This window comes from Panthera pardus, unplaced genomic scaffold (assembly GCF_024362965.1).
Source record: "Panthera pardus isolate Hobbes unplaced genomic scaffold, ASM2436296v1 HiC_scaffold_11, whole genome shotgun sequence".
In the NCBI taxonomy this organism is placed as follows: domain Eukaryota; kingdom Metazoa; phylum Chordata; class Mammalia; order Carnivora; family Felidae; genus Panthera; species Panthera pardus.
In genome coordinates, this window is record NW_026526666.1 from 61,174,577 (window position 1) to 61,200,846 (window position 26,270).

General features: G+C 48.3%; 1 protein-coding gene across 3 annotated transcripts in view; it reads left to right on the top strand.

The window, feature by feature from the left end:
- PLPP3 (phospholipid phosphatase 3) overlaps positions 1 to 26,270 on the top strand; it is an 86,621-nt gene that overhangs the window by 43,884 nt on the left and 16,467 nt on the right. For all 3 annotated transcript variants that reach the window (XM_019449161.2, XM_019449157.2, XM_019449158.2), the window contains exons 2-4: positions 688 to 845; positions 16,312 to 16,592; positions 17,001 to 17,058. In XM_019449161.2, coding sequence (XP_019304706.1) covers positions 688 to 845; positions 16,312 to 16,592; positions 17,001 to 17,058 — 497 coding nt within the window. The remainder of the gene's footprint in view (positions 1 to 687; positions 846 to 16,311; positions 16,593 to 17,000; positions 17,059 to 26,270) is intronic.

The window sequence follows — 26,270 nt, forward strand, 5'->3', positions numbered from 1 at the left end:
TCAGCTCTACTTCGTCTTGGAAGGGACTCTTTAGTGGGAGAAAATGGTTGAAAAGGGCACCACTGAGCAGCTACCGTGTGCCAGGCGCTACGCTGGAAGTCGTGTGTGGCTGGTTCTCCTTTTGTCGTCCCTGCAACTCATGTGTGGGGAGACTGAGGCTCAGAAAGATGGAATGACAACCAGGGGTCACATTGGACCTGAGATCCAAATTCAGCTTATCTGACCCCGAGGCCTTCACGGCTCCAAGCAGCAGAGCCTTACGATGAGCCTCTCGAAGGGGGAATGGTGACGTCCGATGCACTTGGCGAACGACACATCATTAGACTCGGGGCCCTGTTGGCGATTGTCACTCGTTGGGCTTTAATGTCCGCAGGGTGTGGTCGCGCGGTGGGAAAGCTCCTCCCCGGCTCTTCCACTGCCTCCCACTGTGCCCTTGGACGAGACCAGAGAATAATGCGTTGCTCCTCCTGGGGGTGACCAGGAAGGAGAGGGCCTGCAGGTGCTGAACACTCTCTGTGGGCTGTACATAGCTGCAAATGCACGGAATTCCTGTCCCTGGCAATGGTGTTACCTGGGCTGGTCTTTGCTGCAAGTCATTCTCCGGCCTCCTTTTATTGATGTTTTCCCTTTCTCTCTCCTCTCGTTTTTTTAATTTTCCGGTGCCTATGATGGTTGCATCTGGACCAGCGGGCCTGCCCTTCCTCATCATTGAGACAAGCACCATCAAGCCTTACCACCGAGGGTTTTACTGCAATGACGAGAGCATCAAGTATCCTCTGAAAACCAGCGAGACCATAAATGATGCTGTGCTCTGCGCCGTGGGGATTGTCATCGCCATCCTCGCGGTAAGCGCCTGGGCTGCCATGCTCCACCTGTCCGACTTCCCCTGTGTCGAGTTTCAGGATATCTGAGCCAACGGAGGTTGGCCGCGCAAGCAGAATTTCATTCGGTTGATAATAGTGTGTATTTCATGCGGTTAATGCTGTTACCAAAAGCATATACTAAAAGTATCATCTGTATACACACATATATACTGAACGTCTTCTAAAAGTACGCTAAGCACCCCTCTACTCTACTTTGCATGCACTATCCTCACAGCCGTCCAGTGAAGTCCAGATACCGTCCTTGTCTTTCTTGTACAAGGTAGGAGACTGAGGTCTGCAGAGTGAAAATAATTTGCCCACGCTCACTTGGAGCGGTAGAGTTGGAATTTGAACCCATCTGTCCCTTACCCCAGAGTCTGACCTCTGAGCCATGAAGGCGAGCCCCCGAGGAGGGCTATCACAGGCATGTTCTGCTGTCTTCACACTACGGCTGTGCCTTTGTAACAGTCATGCCACTGGTGTTCTCTGGCATATTGTTTACTTCTCTCATCCAGGGGCTGGGGTGGCAAAGCGAAAATAAAATTGGGACTTGGCATCAAGAGACCGAAGTTCTAGACCTGGCACCCCGCTGACAAGCTGTACGTGCTTAAAACCAGGGATGACCCCCTTGCTGCATAGTGTTGTATTGAGGAGGAAAAGAGAGCATGAGCATTGAAATAACTTGGCAAACTCCTGAATTGCTGAGCGGGTTACTCAGGTGCAAGTGTAAAGTCTCGACTTACATACAGCTCATCCCTTAAAGGATGAAGGCCTCGTTGGGAATGCACACATGTGCCACGGTCTTTGACAGAGTCCGGAATTACTTTGGAGCAATGTTAGCCTCGTGGAAATTGGGGCATGGCCTACTTGGGCTTTACTTGGGAGGTCACCACCTTTTGTTTTTAGATGTGTCCATTTGGGGTGTTTGGGAGAGTAATTGATGATAATCCACTCTCCTAATTTGTGAGTCATACATTTTCACAGATGTCTGTTCCACACCTCCAGTATTTTCTGTTCTTTGCCCTTGAACCCCAGCCATGTAGGCATAAGGGATAGGCATCATGTCCACCAAGATCATAAATTCTCCCTCTCAGATCCTTGAGTCATGTTTATATTAGCCAGAGCCTGGAAGCTTATCTTTGGCCTATATGAGAAGCTGAGAAGGAAGGAAGCTAGAGTTAAACACACTACATGTGAATTGAGTGCTAGTATTCCCATTATACGAATGGAAAATCAGAAACTCAAAGGGGTTAAATGATATGTTCAAAGTCTACAGCAAGTAAAAATTGGGGCTCAAGCCTATCCCTGGCTTATTTCAAAGCCCTGCTTCCATTTTGCAGGCGTGATTTCAAATGCAGAGTGGCTGTTCTGTCCAAATTAATTGCTTAAGGGATCAGCATTTGTCTACTCATGCCTACTCTGGATCCGATGGAAGCTGCTGATGGTCCTGAGCCGCCATTTCATGAAGTTTTTCTTTTGACTTCCCCACTCTGGGGGTTGGTTGTAAACTTTGAGACCCCTCTTTGTTTTTTAATAACATCGTAAACCAAGCACACAATCAACAGTTTGAAATTGGGGAGGGGGGGGGAGGGGGGCTGGTAGAATTCTTTCCAACCTTTAAAATAAAAACAGTCCATCGGGCAATGCTCGTAGTTTCTTAAAGGTGCACTGAGGATCTTTGTGTTCAGAAACTGAGAGATATAAAATCTAATTTTACTGTTTGTTCCAAATGGACAGTGTGAGGTTGAGTTCTGCAGGAAGAATGGCTTTTCCTGGAAGAGAAGTTTGTCGTAGAAGGCACATAATTGTGCAGTATCGTCTACTAAGGTTTGAACAGGTGTTTTTGACACTCGGGAGGATCAGTTAATTGAGTGCTTTTAGGAAGCTGACTGTAACCCAGGAGTGGTTAAGATAAGAATAGCACAGGGACAAAGTGTCACATGCCCTTTGCTCTTTCTGCATGCAATTGTTCTTGGCTTCGGCTTGCCTAGTGGGACTGCTCCCAGACCCAGCACGGGAGCGAGGCACTCTTCAGAGGCCGTGGCACCCCAGCTACGTGAATCAGGTGAATCACGACTCTGTCCAGCCCTCGTTTTCCTTACCTGTGTTCAGATTCACTCATGGGCCTTGCTATAAGGATCAGATGCCATCATTCGTGGGAACGGACTTTGTAGCAGATGGACATGGGGTGCCAAAGTGGCTTTTCTGAGGGCTGTGCTTCTCGTCTGTTCTTCCTTCCTCAAGCAAAACTCCTGGTCAGCAGCTCTTTCCCTGCTGTCGGTCAAGACCAGCCCCTTCTTCCTCTTGAAATGCTAGCATTTCTGAAAAAAAAATCTGCTTTTAGGAGTTTAGTTTGGCTTGCTCTTCTCCTCATGTCATGTTGGTGTTTTAATTAAAAGCCGCCCTGACCTCCCAGGTTTCCTTGAAACGGTCAGTCGTGCGCTGTGACCTTGGTTATAGGATGAGCAACAGCATTGCTTCCACATCCCATACAGTGTCAGCAAAATAGGTTTGGATAGTGCTTTCCTCTAGTTCTCCGTGCTCCTCCCAACCCCCCTCCGAAGCCCAAAACAAAACAGGCAAAACAGATAATAATTAGTGTCCTTCGTTAGGTGCCACTGTGTGCCACAGAAACCTACAAACTGTGTTCAAGCATTTCACCCGTGCAGAAACCCTGACAGCTAGATAACCTGCCTCCATTTAGTCTGAAGTTAAAGGCATGTGCTCCGGTGCCTCTCTGAACTCCCGCTGTGCAGTGTGTATGTAGCCAGTGAATTAACCCCGCTGAGCCTCAGTAGGCCCATCTGTTGAATGGAGATAATACATCTCCTTATTAAGGTTTTCAGAATTAAGTGAGATGATGCATGTAAGGTAACTCAGTGCTTGGCGCCTGGAGCATCCTCGATAAATGTTAACTGTTTTCATTATAAATGACTAAACAGTCAAAAAGTGGTGGAGTGACTTTGCAAAGACCTCATGTCTAATAAAAATAGAATCAGGAAAGGAACGCCAGCCTTGGGACCCATCCTGCCGCTCCCGCTCTTTCCTTGTAGTTAATTCACTAAAACCCAGATCTCTTGACTCTTCCTCCCGTGCTCTTTGCAAAAGGACCTTTACCTCTGGATCCAGCTGGGGGCATGTGTGAGATGTGGGCTCATAACGAGGTCTGCTTACCCACTTCCCTGCCATTAAGTACTAGAGTACTCATGGAAATAAGCAGAGGCAGGACCTCAGAGGAAAAATGAGTAATTCACTTTAGTGCACCCGATTCTGGAAAAGCTATATACAGCTTAAATTAAACAACAACAACACGTTTCCCACTTTCCCATCATGACTGGTCACAGAGCCTGGCTGCCTCCATCCAGGATCTGCTTCTGATCAGAGGGCGTGAGTGACAGGGAGGGTGGGGGTGGGGAACCTGGTCTGGAAATCTAATCATCTTGATATTTGCTGCCCGGGCCTTCTCCTGCCGACCTCAGGTTTGTTTAAAACAACAAGAGAATCCTTGGCTGACTTGCATGCCCCTGCTCCAGTCTGAGTGTCCCCACAGCAAAGGAGAGGGGTGGCGGTGCCGTTTCAAATGTGACCGGGAGGTGCAAATCATCAGAAGTTATAGAGAAAGCAGACACCTTTCGATGGCAGGAGATGTGGAAAAATCTAGTCGCTTTGACTTCTTTTTCAGATGTATCTCAGATTCTGGAATTATAGCATAATAGGAATTCCTTCCAAATCCACAAAGCAGCGGTTCCTATCTCTGCCTTGTAAAGGTTTAATGACTCTAGCAGCAGAGAGATTAGGAGCAAAAACAGTGAAGTATCACCCCCTACCTAGCCTCCTCTCAATTTGCCTTGTACTGCACTATGAAGAGTATCAGGGGCGAAGATTTTAATATGGAAAAATGCTCAGTATTCTTTTTAAATCAGCGTGGGCTCAGGGCTTGCTTTGGTCAGGCCCTGAAAGTGGTTTATATAGATTCTTAGCATCTAGGACTTGATGTGTGAATGAGTCACGGGTGAATCCCCTTCTCCCTCTGGCCATATAAATTTGGCTTTTCCTCTCAGATCCCATTGAATGGAACTTCTGTAATAATACTCCTAACTAGAGAAAGAGCTCAGACTTTGGCATCATCTGGTTTAGGTTTATGTCCTAACTTTTGTGCTGATTATTGATTGTCAGATCCCTTTGGAAAAGAACTATACCTTCCTTTCCTGTAAGATGGTGACAGTAGCTCCCCAACCCCCTAGGCTTTTCTGGAGGTCCAATCAAGTGACATTATGTGTGTCATTGGCGAGAGTCCTCCTTGTCATTGCTGTAGTGTCATATAGTTAACAGAGTGCCCATTATGTGCACATTCCCTTATTTGCACCTGGTGGTGATTCTGGGAGGTTGACTGTTACAGTTAAGGCCACTGGGGATCAAGGATATTAAGTGACTTTCCCATAACTACTTAGTGGCAGGGCCAGACCAGGGGTCCTCTGATTCACAGGTAAGGCTTTTAAAATAATAATGATAATAATAATAATAATGGCACCATTGCTGCCTTATAAAGCCTGCCTGCCTGCCTGCCTGCCTGCCTTCCACATTCACTTGTCTAGCACCCCCGAAGTAGCAGGTGTTGGGGACCCGATGGTGAACCTGTTGCATCTCAAGCAGGCAAACAGCACCTTGAGTATTTCTGCCTGGTAATGTGATTTGTGTCTGGGTATTGTCTCCCCAGCTAGATGATAGGTCCCTGGAAGGCTGAGACCAGCCTTTTCTTCTTGCCCCTGGTATGTATTAAATAAACCCCAGTCAGACATCTCCCTCTCCAGGAAACATTCCTTGGCTGCCTCCTTCCCCACCTTCCAAAGGTCCCAGAGATCCCTGGGCTGGCCTCTGTCTTTGCAGTTACTGTGTGCAACTGTCCTATCTTTTTCTCGGTGACCCCGTTAGCTGCAGCAGAGACAGGGAGCGGCCTGATCTGATTTTAAATTGGTAGTCTCTAGTGCAAGGCACAGACTGTGGTGCTCAATACGCGTTTGTAAAAATCACAAGCCATACGTTTTGGGCAGCAAATCAAAAGCATTAGGCCAGGAGATGTCAGAGGACCTAGGCAGCCGGGCAAAGTATTCCATTTGCTTCCCTAAAATCTTAAATACGGTCCTCAACGCACGTGGGAACGGGCTGTGTAGCACACGCAGATGTCTTGCTGCAGAGACAAGAAGAAGAGCTTAATACCTCCAAGACTTGTTTATTCAGGATCGGGCTTCAGTGTGCCCACATCTGGACTTCATTACTTCCTCCCCACCCCTCCAACCCCTTTATCTGAGAGCACACTGCCAAGAAAACAAGGTTCCCCAAGATTGCCTCATTAAGGGTTAGTCGAGTTTTCAACTCTGCAAAAAGTGAAGTCGGGCTGGCCCAGCGGTGCCCCGGTAGGAGACCCGGTCCCCCAGTTTACAATCCACTAGGCCTGTGCAATTACCAGGACCACCCACAGAGAGTGGTCGCATGAATCCTTCCACTGTGTCGGTCCCTGATCAAATGGCACAGAGTTCTTCTGAGACCTTCTTATCCCTGAGGGGATGGTGGCAGGGGGCATCTATTTGCAATTTAACAAACACGGGCATCGGGATTAGGATTTAGTTTGTTCCCTTCCACACACACACACACACACACACACACGCAGTCCATGCTTTGGCACCAGTTTTTCCTCAGGCACATGTAGCTCTGAGGGGTTAATGACCACTTGGAAAATGTCTCCAGTGTGCAAGTGGCTTTTAATTTGTCCATTTAAAAAAATTTTTTTTGATGTTTATTAATTTTTGAGAGAGACACAGAATGCGAATGGGTTGGGGCAGAGAGAGAGGGAGGCACAGAATCTGAAGCAGGCTCCAGGCTCCGAGCTGTCAGCACAGCGCCCAACGTGGGGCTCAAAGTTGGAAACCGCGAGATCATGACCTGAGTTGAAGTCGGATGCTCAACCGACTGAGCCACCCAGGCGCCCCTCATTTGTCCATTTTATCAACGTTTTTTATTTATTTTTGGGACAGAGAGAGACAGAGCATGAACGGGGGAGGGTCAGAGAGAGAGGGAGACACAGAATCGGAAACAGGCTCCAGGCTCCGAGCCATCAGCCCAGAGCCTGACGCGGGGCTCGAACTCACGGACCGCGAGATCGTCGCAGGGCTCGAACTCACGGACCGCGAGATCGTGACCTGGCTGAAGTCGGACGCTTAACCGACTGCGCCACCCAGGCGCCCCTCATTTGTCCATTTTAAATGGATAATGCTCTGGAGGCTGAGAAGTCCATTCTGTGAATCATTGTCTGTTTGGGATTGGGGCAGAGAATCAGGTAACATTTACAAGCTATCTGATGGACGGGAAACTAATGCCTTATCTTAAATCCTCTTCTTTAGTTAGATGAGGTAGGTATTATTATTTATTCTTATTTTTATTTTTTTACGTTTATTTATTTTTGAGAGAGAGAGCATGCCCGGGGTAGGAGCAGAGAGAGGTGGGGACAGAGGATCTAAAGTGGGCTCTGCGCTGACAGGAGAGAGCCCTACGCGGGGCTCGAACTCGCAAACTGTGAGACCGTCATCTGAGCCGAAGTCGGACGCTTAATCGGTTGAGCCACCTAGGTGCCCAGAGGTAGGTGTTATTTACCCTGTTTTACAAATGAAGGAGGGCACGGAGGCTCCCAAGGGAGAAGTGGCTAGTTTAAGGTTACTCTGTTCAGTGAATGAGGGAGCAGAAATGAGAACCCAGGTCTCTGTGGCTTCAGAGCCCAGTGCCTGAACTGACATTTATTCAAGGCCTGCTCTGCCAGGAGCTATGCCGAGTGCTCTTTATTTCAGTGAGCTGTAAAACCTTTTCGTTTCTGCGCTTGGGGAGCTCAGCGTATGGCGGAAGGCAAAACGTTGAGACCGCTAGGCAGACGGCCGCCTAAGATCCTCCCGTGGACGGTGTGCGATAGCATTTTAGGCAAAGTGGCTTTTGCAGAAGGTGTTAACCTGCTGGGAGGGTGGATGTTGGGTGAGTCCCCCCCCTTAGAACAAGCAGGCTTTGTGGTAGACACCTCGCCCTAGGACCCAGATGCTACCCTAGGGGTTTATGGTCTAAAGGGGAAGCAGGGCAACTACAAGACTGACAATACTGTTCCCCGCGGGGAGACTGAGGAGTTGGTCAGAGAACAGGACGGGGGCCAGAGCGCCCCCGGTGGTGCTGGTGGTGCCCCCCGGAACCGAGAGCTTCAAGGGTAAAACAGGCCAAAGGCTGTAGATGGTGTGATGTATAAATCAAGTGCTGCTGTGAAAATTCAGAGGAAGATCACTGAAGGTTACTTTCATGGGTCAAGACTGGGATCATCATTGTCCCCCTCGTCATTCATTGGGCACTGGTCCCACTTAATCATCACCACAGCCCTTGAGCTCTTGGTATTGGCATCGTCCCTTTTTCACACATGAGGAAACTGAGGGTTACAGCGCTCTGTTGTCCAGGACCCATTAAGTGAAGAGAGCCAGAACTCTCCCCCCATGCACTCGTTGATTGATGGAGCTCCACCTTGAAGGGTGGGTGGGACTTCCATCAGAGATCCTGACCTTCTAGGCAGAAGGGCTTGCTCGGAGAATGAGAGGCTGGAACAATGGAGTGTTTTCAGGAAACGTAGAGCAACCCTGTTTGGCTGGAGAAATAAGAGTATCGGGGAGTAGATGGAGATAAGGTAGAAAAGGATCACAGCGAGATTGTGAAATTCCTTGAATGTCAAGGAGTTTTTACCCCAGTTAATCGGCTGGAGATTGTGATGAAAGCCTTTCAAGCTAGCCTCATCAGTTTTGCAGCCAAGGTGAGGAGGAGGCCTGAACCACGATGGGGCTGATGCAAGGGGGAGAGAGAGAGAGAGAGAGGGAGAGAGAGAGATGGATATGAGACTCCTTGTAGAAGTAAGACGACCGGAATTGGAAGACCGTGCGACAGCCTACAGGGTCATGTCTTTGCAGTTATATGATGGTAACTTGAGCAGGAATAAGGGGAAGAAGAGTGAGGTTTGGGGAAAAAGTGGGAATGGGTGTGACAGACTGGGTTAGGTTGACGTACGGATACCATTGGTTTGATAACTGGTTGGGAGATTTGGCAGAAGATTGGAAGAAGGCCGACCACTGGGGTAAGGGGTAAGCCGAAAGTAGAGCGGGGGGGGGGGAGGGTGGGAAGAGAGAGAGGGAAGTGCCCTTTTGATGGTCCTCTTCACAGAGGTAATAATTGGAACTGTTGAAGCAGCAGAGATCAGGGCGGAAAGGCAAGGCTTCGACCCCAGGAAGACCCACATTTATCTGGGAGAACCCTGAAGGGGGGAGCCTCTGGAAGGAGAAACGCATTTGAGAAATAGGAAGAAAAGCATGGTGGTGCGATATTCAGGAAGTTCGGGGGATTCAGTGTCAAAAAAGAGCATGAGATGGGCAGCAGGCAGTGCTACAGAAAAACATTCAGGAGACCCTTATGCGGACAGGCAGAGCTAGCCATCTAGGACACCCGTGGCTTTGAGTCCCTGATTTTGGGAAAATGACGATGCTTCGCACTTCAAATTTTTTTTTTTTTTTTTTACATTTATTTATTTTTGAGAGACAGAGAGAGACCGCATGAGCAGGGGAGGGGCAGAGAGAGAGGGAGACACAGAATCCGAAGCAGGCTCCAAGCTCTGAGCTGTCAGCACAGAGCCCGACACGGGGCTCGAACTCGTCAACTGTGAGATCATGACCTGAGCCCAAGTTGGACGCTTAACCGACTGAACCACCCAGGCGCCCCTACGATGCTTTGCACTTCAGACTGCCTTCTTCATAAAGCTTCTGGGCTTAGGGCAGCCACTGCTGATTTCCGCCATAGCTAGCTTCTGTGGCCTCTCTCTGGCCTCTTTGCTGTCTGTATTCTAGATATTGGAGTGTTGGCTTATCCACGGAGTCCAGAAACTCCACTGGTGGCCTTGGACAGAACTATGTCCTCAGTGCTTTTCCCAGTCTGCGAGGCACTACTCTTCCACCCAAGCAGGAGAAGCAGTGAAGATTAAATGTCTCATCATTTATTTCTAGTCATTAAAGATACTGCATTTTGTTGTCCTGGATGGAGCATCCAGCTTCAGAGAAAATCCAGCCACACTTCTGTCTCCGTCCCGCGAAGCGGGATCCAGATAACATAACCTTTTTCCTTTCGCTGGGGACTGAAAAAAATGATTCTCCCTTCTTTATTGTCCATCATCCAGTGTTTGTTGAATGAATCTATTCTTCTGGATGGAAAGAAGTTCACTAGTCTGCATAGCTGAGATGTGAAAGAACAGGTTGGCCCTCTGTGGCTAGCAGGGACTGAGGTGGGCAAGCGTTTGGCAAGATTACCTGACCTTCCCAGGTGTTCTAGGAGCACCTGTCTCACTGGAAACACAGACCCTGCAGCCTGCTGGGACATCTAAGAGAAAGCTAGCTTGACGCCATCGGACAGGACCCAGGAGCTAGAATGAGGAGTCCAGGCTGCAGTGACAGTTCTGCCATTGCCTGATTTCTAAGGGTGATTCCCTGGCCTCCCCGGCCTTCCCCATACTCACTTATAAGGTGTTAATAATAATTCAGTAATAGGATGTTGTGAGAAGCAGATAATGCAGTAGTTGTGAAAATGCTTTGTAAGCCATAAAGTGCTAGGCGAATATTATTATTCAAGCAGATCAAAAAATAAGGAAGTTTGTCCTTCAAACTCGGCAGGGGAAGAAGATGAGTTCTCAGTCTCTAAAAGAGGTGTTTGTTGGGCTGCTGTGCAAAAGTCTGACTTTTCTTGGGATAAGTTACAGAGTGGCATGTGACAGATGACACGAACAATGCACTAGGCTTTCCCTTGCTGCCCTGGGTTGAGACTTCTGCTTTGTCCCCCTGAAAAAGACATCCTATGGATAAAGTGGTCAAAGCCAACATATCCATACACATGTTTTCTGGTTCTACTCTGGAGGGGTAGTACTTCCAAACTCTTCACTTTGGAATGTGCTTTTCCAAGGAGCTTTTGAAAGTATCTTAGAGAAGATATTTTCAGGGCGCCTGGGTGGCTCCGTCGGTTGAGCGTCCAACTTCATCTCAGGTCATGATCTCACGGTTTCATGAGTTCGAGCCCCGTGTCAGGCTCTACCCTGGCATCACAGAGCCTCTGCTTCTCTCTCTCTGTCCCTCCCCCACTCATGCTGTCTCTGTCTCTCTCAAAATAAATAAATAAACTTAAAAAAAAAAAAAAGATTTCCTACAAGTATTTGTTAATGCTTTGTTTCCTCTTCCCTAAGGGGAAGAGAAAAAAATTATAAGAGAGCTCTAGGCTTTTGACATACCACCTTCTTGCGTCCCTTGGCAATCCTACCAGGTAGATGTTATTGACGTTATTTTCATAGAGGAGGAGCCGTAAGCCCAGAGAGGCGAAGTCACTTGCCTAACGTAAGATGTACGATTCAGGCTGAGGTTTTTCTGGCTCCAAAGTCAGTGCTGCTTTGACCACCCTGTGCTCTCTCTTTTCCAAAAAGCCAATGCTCTCCAGATTTCCTCTCTGGAACACTTCGATATTGGTGACTATGTGGACAGTTGAGGTCTTTTACACCAGAAAGGAGAGGCAGAGAGGAGCTGTCTTGGAGTTGGGGACAAACCGTCACCGTGGTCGGGGGGCAAGCGCTGGTCGTTTTCTGTCTCCTTGTAGCTTTAATTGCGATGCTTCCCCGCTTTATTAGTTTCCAGATTCTGTGCCAAGTGCTTTAAAAGGCAGGTAGGGGAGAATTCTCCTCTGCTGCCTGGCAGCTTGCCATTACCCCCGGAATCTGTTGCTTGCTGTTTCAGAAAGGGATCAACATTGAAGGCATTTTTCTCAGTAGTGAAATTTACATATCACAGCCTTGCTGACTGAAGCAGAAATGAGGGCTCCAGGGGCTGGAGTCTGGGGGTGGGGACAGAGCCTTTGTAGGGGGAGGGAAGAGCTTATTTTATTACCCAGGAATAAAAACATTGTGAGTAATGAATAAAGTCCGAAAGCAGTAAATCTGGAACTCCGGCGTTAGGTGTGTAACGTGTCGGAGAACAATTTAAGCCTTCGCCTCTTCGGCAGAGGTGAGGTATTCGGGCTGCCTTTCACAGCCCGAATTTCATTAAATGGCCTTTTAAGGGTTAGGATTACAAGAAGCCAAGTCCGGCTGGTTCATAATGATGATTTATGGCTGTGTTGTCGACTCCCCGACCCTTCTGTACAAGGGGATAGAGAAAATACATAATTTGTTGCTCATTAACTGTAAGATCTGTCAGGGCTGCCCCAGAAGCCATGTGGTCCTGGAGTCATGTGTCTGCTAAATGGCTTCAGCCTGGCCCTGTCCTTGAAATTACGCAGTTGCTGTTGGGCCGTGGAGATCGTTTTTAGTAACAATAGAAATACGGCTGATCCCCAACTTAGGAGGGTTTGACTTACGATTTTTCGACTTTACGGCGGTGCACAAGCAATACCCATTCAGTAGAAACCACACTTTGATTTTGAATTTTGATTTTTTTTTTCCTGGGCTAGTGATCCACGGTGCTGGGCACCAGCAGTGAGCCACGGCTCCCAGTCGGCCTTGCCAGCACGAGGGTAAACAGCCGGTACTCTTCACGTCATTCTGTGCCCGTGCAACCGTTCTGGTTTTCACTGTCAGTGCAATATTTAATAAATTACGTGAGCTGTGCTACACTTTATTGTAAAATAGGCTCTTTGGTAGTGATTGTGCCCAAATGTAAGCTAACGAAAGTGTTCTGAGCACATTTAAGGTAGGCCAGGCGAAGCTGTGATGTTCAGTAGGTTAGGCGTGTTCAATGCATTTCTGACTTACGATGTTTTCCACTTAGGATGTGTTTATCGGGATGTAATGCCATCATAGGTTGAGGAAGATCTGTAATAAAAAATTCTCTCAATACAGTGTGTTGTGAGTCTTTGAACTTAAATATCTGGGCTCTCCTTTTAGCTCTGTCACTTAGAAGCCTCAGAACCTTCAGGTTAGTGACTCTCCCTCAGTGCCTTACTTACCATTCTCAGCTGCAGAATGGGTATAACTTCACAGAGCCGCAGATCAAATGAAACCAAAAAATACGAAAGAAATGTAAAAGCTTGCTGCCGTTATTAGCATTGTTTTGAGGAATCTGAGGTGCCACGAAATGCCTTCTTTACCTCTTTCTCCTCCAGTGAGAGGAGGAAGCATTTTAACTGTGTGAGACACTGTGGCACTGAACCCAAAGTTTTCAAATGAAGGGATGTTAGCACTGAAATGAGTCCTTGAGTTGTAACCAAACCCTTTCTCTCTAAAGTGACTCAAGCACAGCAGTGAATTCCCTGAGATTAATCCGTAGACTTGTGTAAGAGATGCTGATTTGCAGTGAAAAGCTACGTGTTCTTTTTCAGCATCAAATAGGAAATCGGGCTCAAACCAGGCCAGCTTAGAGTTTCTTCATTTGTGGCCGCTGAGTTCAAGGAACTCAGGAGCCGTCCAAGGGCGGGGATTGTGCATGGGGCCTTGGTTCTGCTCCGTGCCCGTGGCATCATCTCGGAGGGAGTACCTTACCTCTGCTACTGCTGATTACCTTTGCTTGGTTAGGAGGGTCGTGGTGAAGGTAGTATGGGAGAGTTGAAAATAAATGTCATTGTACGGGCGCCTGGGTGTCTCAGTCGTTAAGCATCTGATTTTGGTTTGGGTCATGATCTCACAGTTTGTGAGTTCGAGTCCCACCTCAGGTGAGTTCAAGCCCCGCTTATGGTAAGCTCGTGCCCTGCTTCAGGTGAGCCCCGCTTCTCTCTCTCTCACTCCCTCTCTCTCTGCCCGTCGCTCACTTGCACCCTTCCCCCCTTTTCAAAAACAAGAAAATGTCATTGCAATGAGGAAGTGATAAATTACGGAGTCTAGTCTCCTCAATGGAGAAACTGGCTTATCTCAGGTTCACTCAGTGAGTAGAGACTCGCTCAGTGAGTAGAGAACGCTGGCTACTGTAGTTTTCTTCTCCCTGCATCCAAAGTCATGTGAGCATCATTTATAAATAAAGAAGAAGAAAGAGCATGACGGTGGTAGTGAACATCTGGAACTTGTTAGCCTGTAAGGTTACACAGGGTAAAAGTATAAACAGGTTCAAAGGGGAGTTAGACCAGGAATCGTAGGAAAGAACGCTGGGCGGGGAGCTAGAACACCTGGGTCCAATCTTCAGTTGCGAGTTAATTTGGACCTCGGTTTCTTCCGTGTATAGGGGACCCTTTCATTTCTGACTTGCTGTGCTTCTCAGATTTTAATCTCTGCAACGTGTTCTCAAAGGACTTTTGGTAATATTTAGAGGATATTTCCAACTTTGCAATAAAACAACTGCGAAAACTGTGGTCCTATTTCCATCCGTCCATTCATTCAATCAGTAGTCTGAGCACCTCTGCAAGAGCAGGTACTCATCCTGCCCCTCAGGGAATGCCTAAGCCAGGACTTTGCGTTGGACTGGCCTTTGACCGTCTCTCTTTATTGTAGAATCATGCTCAGTGTGATGTGGGAGCCAAGGTGTAGCACTTAGAAATAATCAGGTATTTATAAACACAGAATCGTTGTGTAAACGTTAGCAGTGCTGGTGGCTGTTCTCGCTGCCACACCGGCTGGCCCCTGGGCCCGGCTGGCATCTCCCTGCCACCTGGCCATCCTCCCGCTAGACGTGGGAGCCCTTGAGAACTTGGATCAGTTCCCCTGCGTTGACCCCTTCCCCAGCGGTAAAAAAAAAAAAATAGTGGGAGACGTTGAAAAGGAGTGCCCGGATATGTCAGTCTATTGCTTCCCTTGCGGTTGTGAACACGCTGTCTGTTCCCTGCAGCAGCAAGTGTGGCTCGTCACCCTGCCCTGGGAGGAATTGTGAAAGGAGCTTTGTGGTGTGTGATGAGTTGAACATCGCTGTCCCTGGACTGTGGTTGCAATCAGGAAGTGGCCGGGGCTGTGCTATGGAGTTAAGACAAGAGCAGCAGGCTGTGTGGTGGGGCATCACCGAAGTGGGATTGGTCCTCTGCTGTGTAGGCATCAAGGGCATTTGCCTTACGGAGAGCAGGCTGGCCCCCCACTCCTAATATAAAACCAGGCGGTGTGACTTGATCTTGAGCTTCCACCGTACCTAACTCATGATTATTGTAGGCAGTTCATGAAATGAAGTGTATGAAAGCAATACCTAGTAGGCAGTAGGTAATCAATAATTTTTCCCGGAGTGACAAACCTCCCCTAAGTATTAGGCGTAAACAAGGTGGGATGGAGAAAGGGTATGAAAATCCAGACTCATTGGCTGCCCTTTAGGATTGAGGACATGGGAGACAATGTGCTGAGACTTGGAAATTTGCAAACACTGAAGGGCATTGTGTTAAAAGTTCCTTGGTTTGGGGGCGCCTGGGTGGCTCAGTCTGTTAAGTCAGACTCTTGATTTCGGCTCAGGTCATGGTCTCAGGGTTCATAGGATCGAGCCCTGTGTTGGGCTCTGTGCTGTCAGTGGATTCTCTCTTTCTCCCCCTCTCTCAGCCTTTCCTTCATTCTCTCTCTCTCAAAAATAAATATAAAAAAGTAAATAAATAAAGACAGCTAAAGAAACATGCCAACTAAATACAATGCTTAATAGTTAACTGGATTCTATTTTTAAAAAAACAAAAAAAAAGCTCCTTGGTTTGTAGAGCAGTATTCTTTCATCACAGCATTCCTCTACAAAGGAAAATGAAAGAATCCCTTTCTACAACCCAGGTCGTTTCCCATCCGTGTTACCAGATTTAAGCCAACAACTCTGCAAAGGCCTGCAGCCTCCTCTCAAGGAGAAGGAGACTGAAGCTTGGAGAGGTTAAGTCATTGCTGAAGGACACCGGGCAGGTGGCAGAGCTGGGACTCACACCCAGGACATGGTCTTAGGCATCCACCCTCCTATAGAAGCCCCCACCACGGCTCAGTGTTGACACAAGGCTGAGATCCCTTACTCAAAAGCTCAGAATCCTGACATTTGCTCAGATCCTCTGACATCCTGGCCACCCTTGACCATGTCCTTGATTCTTCTATTTTTTTTTTTTTTTCATATCTGGGTCCTTGTCTCTTTCTTTGTTTAAAAAAATACGTATATAATTTATATTATATATAATTATATTTTTTACATATTATCCATAATATTTATATTTTTACATATCATATGTGTTTATATATAAATACATTTAGTTGTATATTTATTTCTGCTGGGACTTTTTTTAAAAAGGAGAAAATGACCATGTTATTAGCACTTTGCTCTTTCCTCTCCTGCGTATTTCTGTCTGTATATTTCTTAAATAGAACACTGGGACTTTTCTAGATTATAGCCTGCGATTACGTACTGAACGTTCTCTCGAGTCATGAAATATCCTTTACAGCATCCACTTTGATGACGGGTCTTGAGACCACCTAATTCCCCTGTTGGCTTCCTTTCAGATCATCACTGGGGAGTTCTACCGTATCTACTACCTGAAGGAGAAGTCCCGGCCAGCCATCCAGAATCCCTATGTGGCAGCCCTCTACAAGCAGGTGGGCTGCTTCCTCTTCGGCTGTGCCATCAGCCAGTCCTTCACCGACATTGCCAAAGTCTCCATTGGGCGCCTGCGTCCTCACTTCTTGAACGTCTGCAACCCCGATTTCAGCCAGATCAACTGCTCCGAGGGCTACATCCAAAACTACAAATGCAGAGGGGACGACAGCAAAGTCCAAGAGGCCAGGTGAGTCACCACCTGCCGTGGCCACAGCGTGCCTGCTTTGACACGGGCAGTTCAGGGAGCATTTGCGAAGGCGCCTGCGACATGAGGTGCCAGGCTCAGCGCTGGGCTTTGGTTTCAGTGGGTGAATGAGGCATAGTCCCCATCCTTAAGGAACTCGGGGTCAGTTGATTTAGATGCATAGGTAAATAAGCAATTATGGTAGAATACTGGTAAGTCCATTCATTCATTCATTCATTCATGGGTGCCTGCTAGGTTCTAGAAAACATGTCCCAATGGACTGCCAACGTGGCAAAACCAAACAAGACAGTGCTGATCTCAAGGTCACAGTCTAGGGAGAGAAGACAGACAGGCAGACATGTGTCAGGGATGTGCATATGGCCCTCTCATGGCCCTCTCTTGCTCTTGCAGGAAGTCCTTCTTCTCTGGCCACGCCTCCTTCTCCATGTACACTATGCTGTATTTGGTGGTAAGTACCTTCCTTCTGATTCCAATGGAGTGTACTATTGAGCCCCAGCTTAAATCTCTTCTGTGCAGAGAGCCCTCAGAATGGTTAGGGATAGACCCCATTGTGAAATCCTTGAAAAAGAAGTTAGCTAGAAGAGTTAGGTTCCGTTTTGAGCTCTGCCACAGCGTTAGAAGTTGTCTTCCTTTCTAGGCTTTTCCCATTTGTCAAATAAAAATAATATTGATCATGGCTGCTTGATAAGGCTTGTGTGCCCTTTTTGAAATTATAAAGTGATAAAGACACTTGTGTAATATTTTATGGTAACGAGTACTGTCTTCTGACCATCTGTTTACTCAGTTGACCCTTCCAGGCACCCTGGGTTATAAGTTACTGTCTCCGTTGTGGGAAAGGATTACTAAACAAGGCTCCGAGAATTCAAGTCAACTGTCAGAATTGACAGGCACTAGAACTGTTGCTCAAATGCAAACCCTGTCATCAAATTCCTAGTGTTCACCATGCCAGGCTTCTTCCATCCCCCGCTGATGGAAAGGCTTTAAAAATCATCAATATCCGACTACATAGAATGATTTCAAGTTTCTCAGAATACTTCTGCTCCATGAGCATACGTCACCTCATGACAGCATGGCGAAGTATGAAATGTGTATCCCCACTGCTTGGAGCCAGAAACTAAGACCCAGGGAGGCTAAGCAGCACGTTGGGGGGTCCCTCAGCTAGTGGTGGGGCCATGATCTGAACCCCTGTGGCCCTGTCTGCCCCGACTTCCTAGAGGTGCTGGGAAGGGACAGGTGAGTGCCCGGTTCTTCCCCAGCTGCTGCACAGACAGCAGCTGGTCTGTTTCTCTTTGCGCGTTAAAAAACGGTCCCCTGCCTCTCCTCTCCCCTTGAATGAGGCCCCTGTGCCAAGGCACTTCCTGCTTTCGGCCCCTTTGATGCAGAGCGAGAAGGCGCTGAGAGGTCAGACATAGCTCAGGGGAGCAAAAGCTGTTTGCAAAAGAACGTTTTGATTTTGACTTATTTAAAAAACATAATTAGGATTTGGAAAACCTAGCAGAAGGTTTTTTTTGTTTTGTTTCCCCCCTCCTCCCAAAACAATCCTTTCCAAGCCTGGAGGCCTCCCGGCTTCCCGTTACCTGGGATGCGGAGCTGAAAGGTGGGCCCCAACCTATGAAAACCTCAAACATGGATTTTGTTTAAACACGAATCACACTCCCTCCATTCTTCATTTGTTGTTGTTTTGCTTTCGCTTGGCTTTTAGAAAGCTAATGTCACGAAGATCTTTCGTTTCCTATTTCGTTTTTGTTTTTGTTTTTGTTTTTTTGTATTCTACCCAGGTCTGGAAGCAATTTTACAAATGTAATTTCAGTGTTTTGCAAAGGTGCTTGGAGGAGTGGGTCTCTGTTCATTTTTCTCATGTTCCTTCATTTTCTTCCAAGAGAAAAATACTGGGTAATTTTGAAACCAACTGTGTGCACTGTGTGCTCTATGGCCGCGCAAAAGATAAAGGTGCTGACCCGTTTCTGGTGCCTTCTGTGTGCCGGGCACTGGGTCAAGCTCTCTCTTCCACACTGGTTCTCTCAATAACTCGATGAGATGCGTTTTGATTACCCCGTTTTAAGCTGAAAACAAACCAACCAACCTGACGCTAAGAAGTTTAGTAATAAAAATTCTACCTCCAGGGGCGCCTGGGTGGCCCAGTCGGTTAAGCGTCTGACTTCGGCTCAGGTCGTGATCTCACGGTTCGTGAGTTCGAGCCCCGTGTCGGGCTCTGTGCTGACAGCTCAGAGGCCGGAGCCTGCTTCGGATTCCGCGTCTCCCTCTCTCCCTGTCCCTCCCCCACTCGCACTCTGTCTCTGTCTCAAAATAAGTAAACATTAAAAACAATAAAAGTTCTACCTCCTGTAAGAGGCAGAAAAGAGATTTGAAGGCTGGTCTTGATGCCACCAGGATCGCTGTCTGTTCTTTTCGTGATACTGCACTACAAACCCAAAACCAACCTCGTTGGGATAAACTTAAAGAATATAAGCTCCCGACCCTAATTTCAATTTCACCTGAAGGCGACCTGCCTTTCTTCAGAGCTGCCTTAATGGATGAGATGCCCTTCTCGCCCCCATCCTCCACCACCAGGATGATTACAGCTGGAGATCTCTGCAGGGGTGAGGAGTAAGGGGTAGTTCAGACTGGGTGTTTATTTGCATCTCTGAGGGAGGAAAAAAATTACAGTGCCTTTATGTTCCTGGAAAGAAGGAAGGGAAGGAGGGAGGGAGGAAGAGAAGAGCGTCCTTAGTCCTTCGCGTCCCTCGCATCCTGCTACACGTGCGCACACAGCCATGCGCACATCACACGTTGAAGGACCCTTGCAGACAGACACAACTCGCGGACACCCACATATACAACATAGAAACACATAGCTCCATTTTTAGCTCTGAGGTTATCTTGCCCTAAGGCAACCTCTGAGGCTAAATTCCAAGGAGGACAGTGCTCATTCCCAGGGCTCTTCCTCTATGTGATGTCAGACTGAAGTCTCAACCCTCTCTATGTCCAATTTGCAGAGGTTTCTAAAGCAAGTTAGAACACCACGGCTGCCCGTCAGGGTCAGTGGGAAATGCTGTAGTCGGTCAGAGCAGCCCTCAGACCCATCCCCCAGGGATGTGGAGCTTCCCAAAGTACTGGAGCTGGGCAAATGAGACCACAGAAGACCCTGGCCTCCCCCCCCCAGGGCAGCTTCCTTGGGGCCTTGGGGGAAAACCGCCTTTGAACCAGCTGGGTGTCGGCAGCATTGATGGCAGCATTGATGGCGTTTGCCCTCAAGGTCAGGCAGACCTGGAAGATTCTGCCCTGGCGGTTACTAGCTCTGGAACCAGGCATTGCTCACTGAGCTTTGAAGCCTCGGTGTATTCCTCTGTAAAGTAGAGACAGTAGTGTATTTCGCAGGGTTTTCGCTACTTCACTTCTTTAGATCCCACGTTCTCCATCTGTCCTATGAAAGAGTGGAATTAGATGGCATCTACTTCTCAATCTCTTTGAAAGATGTTTGAACTACCCTAAACTCTGCAAGGGAAGATGGGAAGCCCTCGGGGACAAACTTATGCCCTCATGGCCCTGGCGTTCAAAGAGAGGGGCGGACAGGAAGCACTCTAGGCCTGTTGACGGCAGCTGCCATCTAGAGCCTCCCATGGCTTTGAAGGACACTCCGTATTAGGTTTTGATTTGTAAAATGGTTAGCTTGGAAAAACCATGCCCCAAACACCAAATTATCTCTGGGCATAGAAGCTTACAGATGAGGTTAAGGCATGTTAGTGATTAATGCAGATTCTAATAAGAAAAACCCACAGCATGTATAAGCACATGTGAAGCTTTCCTAGCCCGGAGTCCTGGCCCCAACCCCAGGGAACCACATCTGGACTGGCCCTGTACCCTCCCTGGTCGGGGACTGAGGATAACTTGGCTTTCTGGATAAAACGCCTATACCAGCACAGGCACTAAACCATGTAGCAACCAGACAACCTGGTGTTTCTTGTGTTGTGTCAGCACCCTGCTACCTCCCGGGGCCCCTGACGTGCATCGGACGTGGGCCCTGCCCTCCAGGGACTCAACACGGTTTCGGCATTTGGCGTTCAGCGCATATTCAGTGGGTGGCTGTTACACACCAAACAGCGTGCTAGGGGGTGGAATTAACGACATGGGGAAGTCGTGGTCACAGCCTTGGGGAGTTCAGTCTAGGGGAGCAAGGAGACAGTGACAGCGGTTGGGTACACTGTGTGCTGGGGTGGGGGTGGGGGGTGGACGTGGGATCTTATGGAAGCTCGGGGTCGTGGCACCCCCAGCCAGCCCAGAGTGGAGGGGGGCAGAGCTGGGGAAGGGTTCCCGTAGGGTAAAGATGGGCAGATTGGAAGGACCACCCGTGTGCAGGTGAAAAGGGGGACGATGGTTTGGGGGCTGCAGGTTTTCATTTCGGTCTAGCTGGGGTGGCTGGTAGGGGAGGAAGCAGGGGCAGGAGGGCGCAGTGAAAGCTGAGAGGACCTTTGGGACCAGCCACCCAGCTCCTCCTTCTCCAGCCCAGAGCAGGCAGCAAGTTGGTGGTGAGGCCTTTCCCTTGTTGCTGCGCTCCCCTCCCCAAACGTGAACCTTGGCCGCTTGCCTTTTTCAGGGTCAGAGAAGCCTTTCCTGGCCCCCTTCTGCAATACTCCCTGACTCCCCTGTGCAGCCTAATCCCTGCCCCCCTCCCCCGACCAGTTTCTCACCATCTGACATACTATATATTCTTCGCTTCTTTGTTTATCTCTGCCGGATAAATTGTAAGCTTCATGAGGGAGATGTTTTTGTCTCTTGACTCACTCTTGTATCCCACTGCCCCAAACAGCATCTGACACTTAGTTGCAATGAACATTTGAGGAGTGAGTGAATGAATCAATCTCAGGTCTTCAACATTCCCAGGCCATGCTTCTTTCGGTTCCATGCAGATTTTGTTCCTCTCCTCATCACTGAATTGATAGATCGTGAAGGACCTATGTGGTGTAAGGAAGGCCTCTGCTGCCTCTTTGCTGAACTGTTTATGCACTGGCTCTTTACTGCAGTGCCCATGAGAAATGTTTATGTGTCAAAGGGTTTGTCGGATACCAAGGAAACAGGGAAGCGGCTGTCCTCTGACCGCCATGTTCCCTGGCCTGTGGTTGTTAGTCATTGAGGTTTTGTTCAGTGTGTTTAGAATCCTGGAGCGGTGGGGTCTGGTATGCCCAGGAGACATGCCCACAGATCCTGGGAGTTTCTGGTGAAACCCCTTGTAGGTACAAGATGGCTGTTTGTAAGGGGAATAAACCACTGTACCAAATGTTTTCCAAACTCTTCCCCACCCCCATCTACATCCATCCATCCAACCACCCTTCTGTCCATCTGCCCATCCATCAGTCTGTCCATCCATTCAGCCAGCCAGCAGTTTCTGAGCCAGACCTTGTGTGAGCACCTGAGGACACGAAGAGACCTCGTATTTGGTGTGGAAATCCTGAAAGGTAAAGTCTCAGAACAGTTGGATGAGGTCCCCAATTCGGGTGGACTGAGGCACGGAGCCCCAAGGGAAGGGCTGTGAACTCCACTCTGAGGCTCACTGACTCAGTTCACAGGGTCTCCTTAGCTTATGATCAGGTCAGAGATTCTAATACCCTGACTCTTCCAAAAGCTGTATGCTTGTGTTTTGACATGGGCCTTGTAAAAGTATGTGACCGGTGAATTCAAGGAGCATGAGTGTTCACATGTTTCCTGTAGGTTGTCCTTAAGTCCACGACAAGCGGGTAGTCCCCTCAAATTGCTTTTCTCCTAAGACAAATCCAGTATAAAAGACCGTTACTTTGTGTGGAGAGCACTAATTTCCTCAAAGGAAGCCAGGCTCTGTGGTTAGACCTCAGTCTTAGAAAAAGACACATCTTACTCAGTGTAAATCGTGGCTCTTTGTTACCTTGAGCAAGTGACGGGGCCTTTTGGCCTTGATCTCTTCATCTGATAAATGGGCACAATGGTGGTATCTACCCAACAGGATGATTGTGATAGTTGCAGGTGAGGCCGTTTAAAGCCGCGGCACTGTGTCTGAAACCGTGCTTGACAAACGGGGAGTGTATGTTTCTCCCCCTGATAGTGACAGAAAACAAGAGCTGACCCCCTTCTCAAGGAGGAGAAAAGTCGACTAAAAATTCTTCTTTTGTCATGAAAGTAGTCGAATAGCTTCCCAGAGAGAAATGCCCGTTCTGCACCATGTAGACGAATCACCAGGCACTGGCACCAGAGCCAGGCGTGAGCCGTGGAGGAGCTGAGAGGAGGGAGAAAGTTTCTTCTCCCTGTGGGTGTCAGTGATCTGGACCGACTTCCAGGAAGAGAGCATATGCAGGGACGTAAGGAGGGACAAAAGCCTCCTTTTCACTCTGAGCAGAGCAGTCCCAAGAGCAATGGAAATGAAGTAAGAGGACAGTACCGACCTGTTTCACCAGTATGCAAATCATGTAATGAAACACAAATGACTTCGCAAGAAGGAGTGTGACTCACCCCACATGTGACTCGGCTGGTTCAGACCAGAGGAGCCAGCTTGAGTTCAGCCAGACCTCTCTAAAGAGTTTTTGTTGAATTCCACAGGACCCCAGTTTGGGAGCTAGGACCAGGAAGGAGAAGAGAACTCCATTTAGGGAGTGAGTTGGGTGTGCCAGGGACTTCCACATACATCATTTTGGGGATGGGGGTTCACGGGCAGACATAGTCCTTTCTGTTGTAAGCTACCTGTCTTCAATCAGCAGTGTTATTTTAGCAATTGGGGAGAAGAATCTTAGTAAAAGAATGAGATTTAATTAAAAAAAAATTTTTTTTTTTTTTTACATTTAATTCCTTTTTGAGAGAGAGAGAGAGAGACAGAGCATCAGGGGGGAGAGGCAGAGAGAGAGGGAGACACAGAATCCGAAGTAGGCTCCAGGCCCCGAGCTGTCAGCACAGAGCCCGACGCGGGGCTCGAACCCACGAACCGGGAGATCATGACCTGAGCCGAAGTCGGACACCCAACTGACTGAGCCACCCGGGCGCCCCGAGATTTAATTTTTAATGTAAACATATTCTTTTTGCATGGAGGAACTTATTTTTTATTCATGTTTCTGTCTTTCACAATTTTGAACAGATGTACACGGTATGTGTTGGAGGTTTTTTTTTTAATGAACAAATTCCCTTATTCTGTAAGAGAAAGCAGAAATTTCAGAGAAGCAGAGTCCCCCAGCTGGCCTGGAGCAGAGAAAAGATTCAAGTTTGGTTTTGCTCTGATTGCAAATCAGACACTTTTCTGCAGTGTCACACTGATGGTTAGAAGTGGATTCTCCCATCCCAGAGGTCTTCACACAAAAGGGGAAGTAAAGACAGATCGGTCAGGACCTCAGGGCTGCTGACCACGAGGAGAGATCAAGGTGATTCAGCCTTTCTGGTTTTGTCCAACTCTGCTTATGTCTTTGCTAATTACTCATTCAGGGTGCCTGGGACTTTGCTGAAGCCCCTGCAGAAATTCTGATTCCGGGCAAGTCTCCTTGCTGTTTGGTCTAGGACAGGGGCCATGGGAGTGTTGTGGTCAGAAGTGCGACTTCCTCCCGTGGAATGGCAGTGAACACAGCCTCTTGCCCCACGGACCTTTCCCAGGCTCAGGTTTCCGAGAGCAGGAGAACTGGGCTATGAACCAGCAGAAACTAATCCATTCAGCGGCAGGGTTGCTGGGGCATGGAGGGACTTACCAGGTCCTTCGGTCAGCCTCCAAGCCTGTTGTAACAGCTTCTCAAATCAGAATTAGCCACAAGGTGGAAGGTTATTGTGCAACCTTTTGCTTTGGTAATCTACTTGTTTTGGCGAAATCCCTCATCGTCAGCGAGTAAATGGCATTCACCAATGTAAAGGGTTGACACAGGTGTCTGAAGAGTGCCTTGAGTTCCCGTGTCACGCCAGGCAGGGTCCTGTGTGTCCCATTCGATCCCGGCAACCCTGAGAGGGAGATAGTGTTGTACCTGTTCCACAGATGAGAAGTTGGGGGCCCACCCACTTAGGAAGTGACAGAGCCAGGAATGGAGTTGGGGCCGCTTCACCCCAAAATTCCCGGTGCCGCCGCCGCTGTGCTTTCCCCCTGAAGCCCCAGCTGCAGACCCCAGGATCAGCCCTGAGGCCTTGAGCCATTCGTGGGTAAATGTGTTGGTTACCGATGGGAGCAGAGGAGCAAGCTTCAGCGTGCTGCCGGCCAGTCCACGTCTGACTGCTCCCCAAAGGGATTCTTTTCCTGTGGCCCCTACTCCTTTTTCATTCATAAGCACTCCCTTCCTGAAGCTCTCCTGATGACTGGTCTCTTCCTCTCTCTTCAAGTTCCTCTGGTGTATTTATTTTTTTCTTTTCGTGAGCTCCAGTATCTGAGTCAGTAGAAGGGGAGATGTGGGTCGTGTCCGGTTGGGAAACCCACCCTTCCTCTGCCCCACCCTCATTTCCAAGGCCCATGACTTAAACTCTGCACAGGGAGGGAGAAGCCCTGGAGGATTCTAAAGAAGCATTTTCTGAGGATCTGCGGACTTTTCAGTTGAGGGAAAGGAGAAAATCTCAAGGCCGGGTTAAGAAATGTGGTTAGAGGGGTGCCTGGGTGGCTCAGTCGGTTAAGCGTCCGACTTCAGCTCAGGTCACGATCTCGCAGTCTGTGAGTTCGAGCCCCACGTCGGGCTCTGGGCTGACGGCTCAGAGCCTGGAGCCTGCTTCCGATTCTGTGTCTCCCTCTCTGCCCCTCCCCCGTTCATGCTCTGTCTCTCTCTGTCTCAAAAATAAATAAACGTTAAAAAAAAAATTAAAAAAAAAAAAAAAAAGAAATGTGGTTAGAGAATAAAATCTGTGTCTTGAGCAGAACTTGGTGCCAGGCACCTCCTCTACCATAGCAGCCGTCTGTACTACAGCCTGAGAGATAGTGGCTGTTACACTTATTTTATTTGTGAGAAAACTCAAGGCTCAGTGAGATTTTCCTTTTTTTTTTTTTTTTTTTTTTTTTTTTATGTTTTATTTATTTGGAGAGAGAGAGCATGAGTGTGAGCAGGGGAGGGGCAGAGGGAGAGGGAGAGAATCCCTAGCAGGCTCCACACTGTCAGCACAGAGCCCAGCGCAGGGCTCGAACCCACCACCTGTGAGATCATGACCTGAGCCAAAATCAAGAGTCCCGACGCTTAACGGACTAAGGCACCCAGGCGCCCCATCACCTCTTCTTGTAGATTTTCAACTGTTTATTTTTTATATACGAGAAACTGTTGATCTTTATCACTTGTTCAACCGTCCCCATCAGTGCATTCTTTATTATTTCTCATTCGTTATTCTTAGATTGCCCAATAACGCATTCATAGCATTTCATAATGATTATAGAGTTGCCTGCTGTTTTCTTGGCCTGGGTTTTAAAATTGTCTTTCCGGTTAGTTGTGGATTCAGTGCTGGCCAACTTTCCCGCCCTGTCAGGGCTGGCTCTGGAATCTTCCACCCTTCTTTCTCCTCAGGACCAGCCAGTGGCTGGTCCTTCCTGACCACCAGGAGGAAGGTGTCCCTTTGTCTCCGGCAGGGCAGAGTCCCATCCCTGCCGTCCCAGGTCCATCTTTGGGCCATCGGCTCCTCCCCTGTGCTCTCTTCCCCTTTCTCCTGGTCTCCCCCTGTGCTTGCCTTTGATTTGTCTTCGGAAGTTCCCCTTGTCCACTT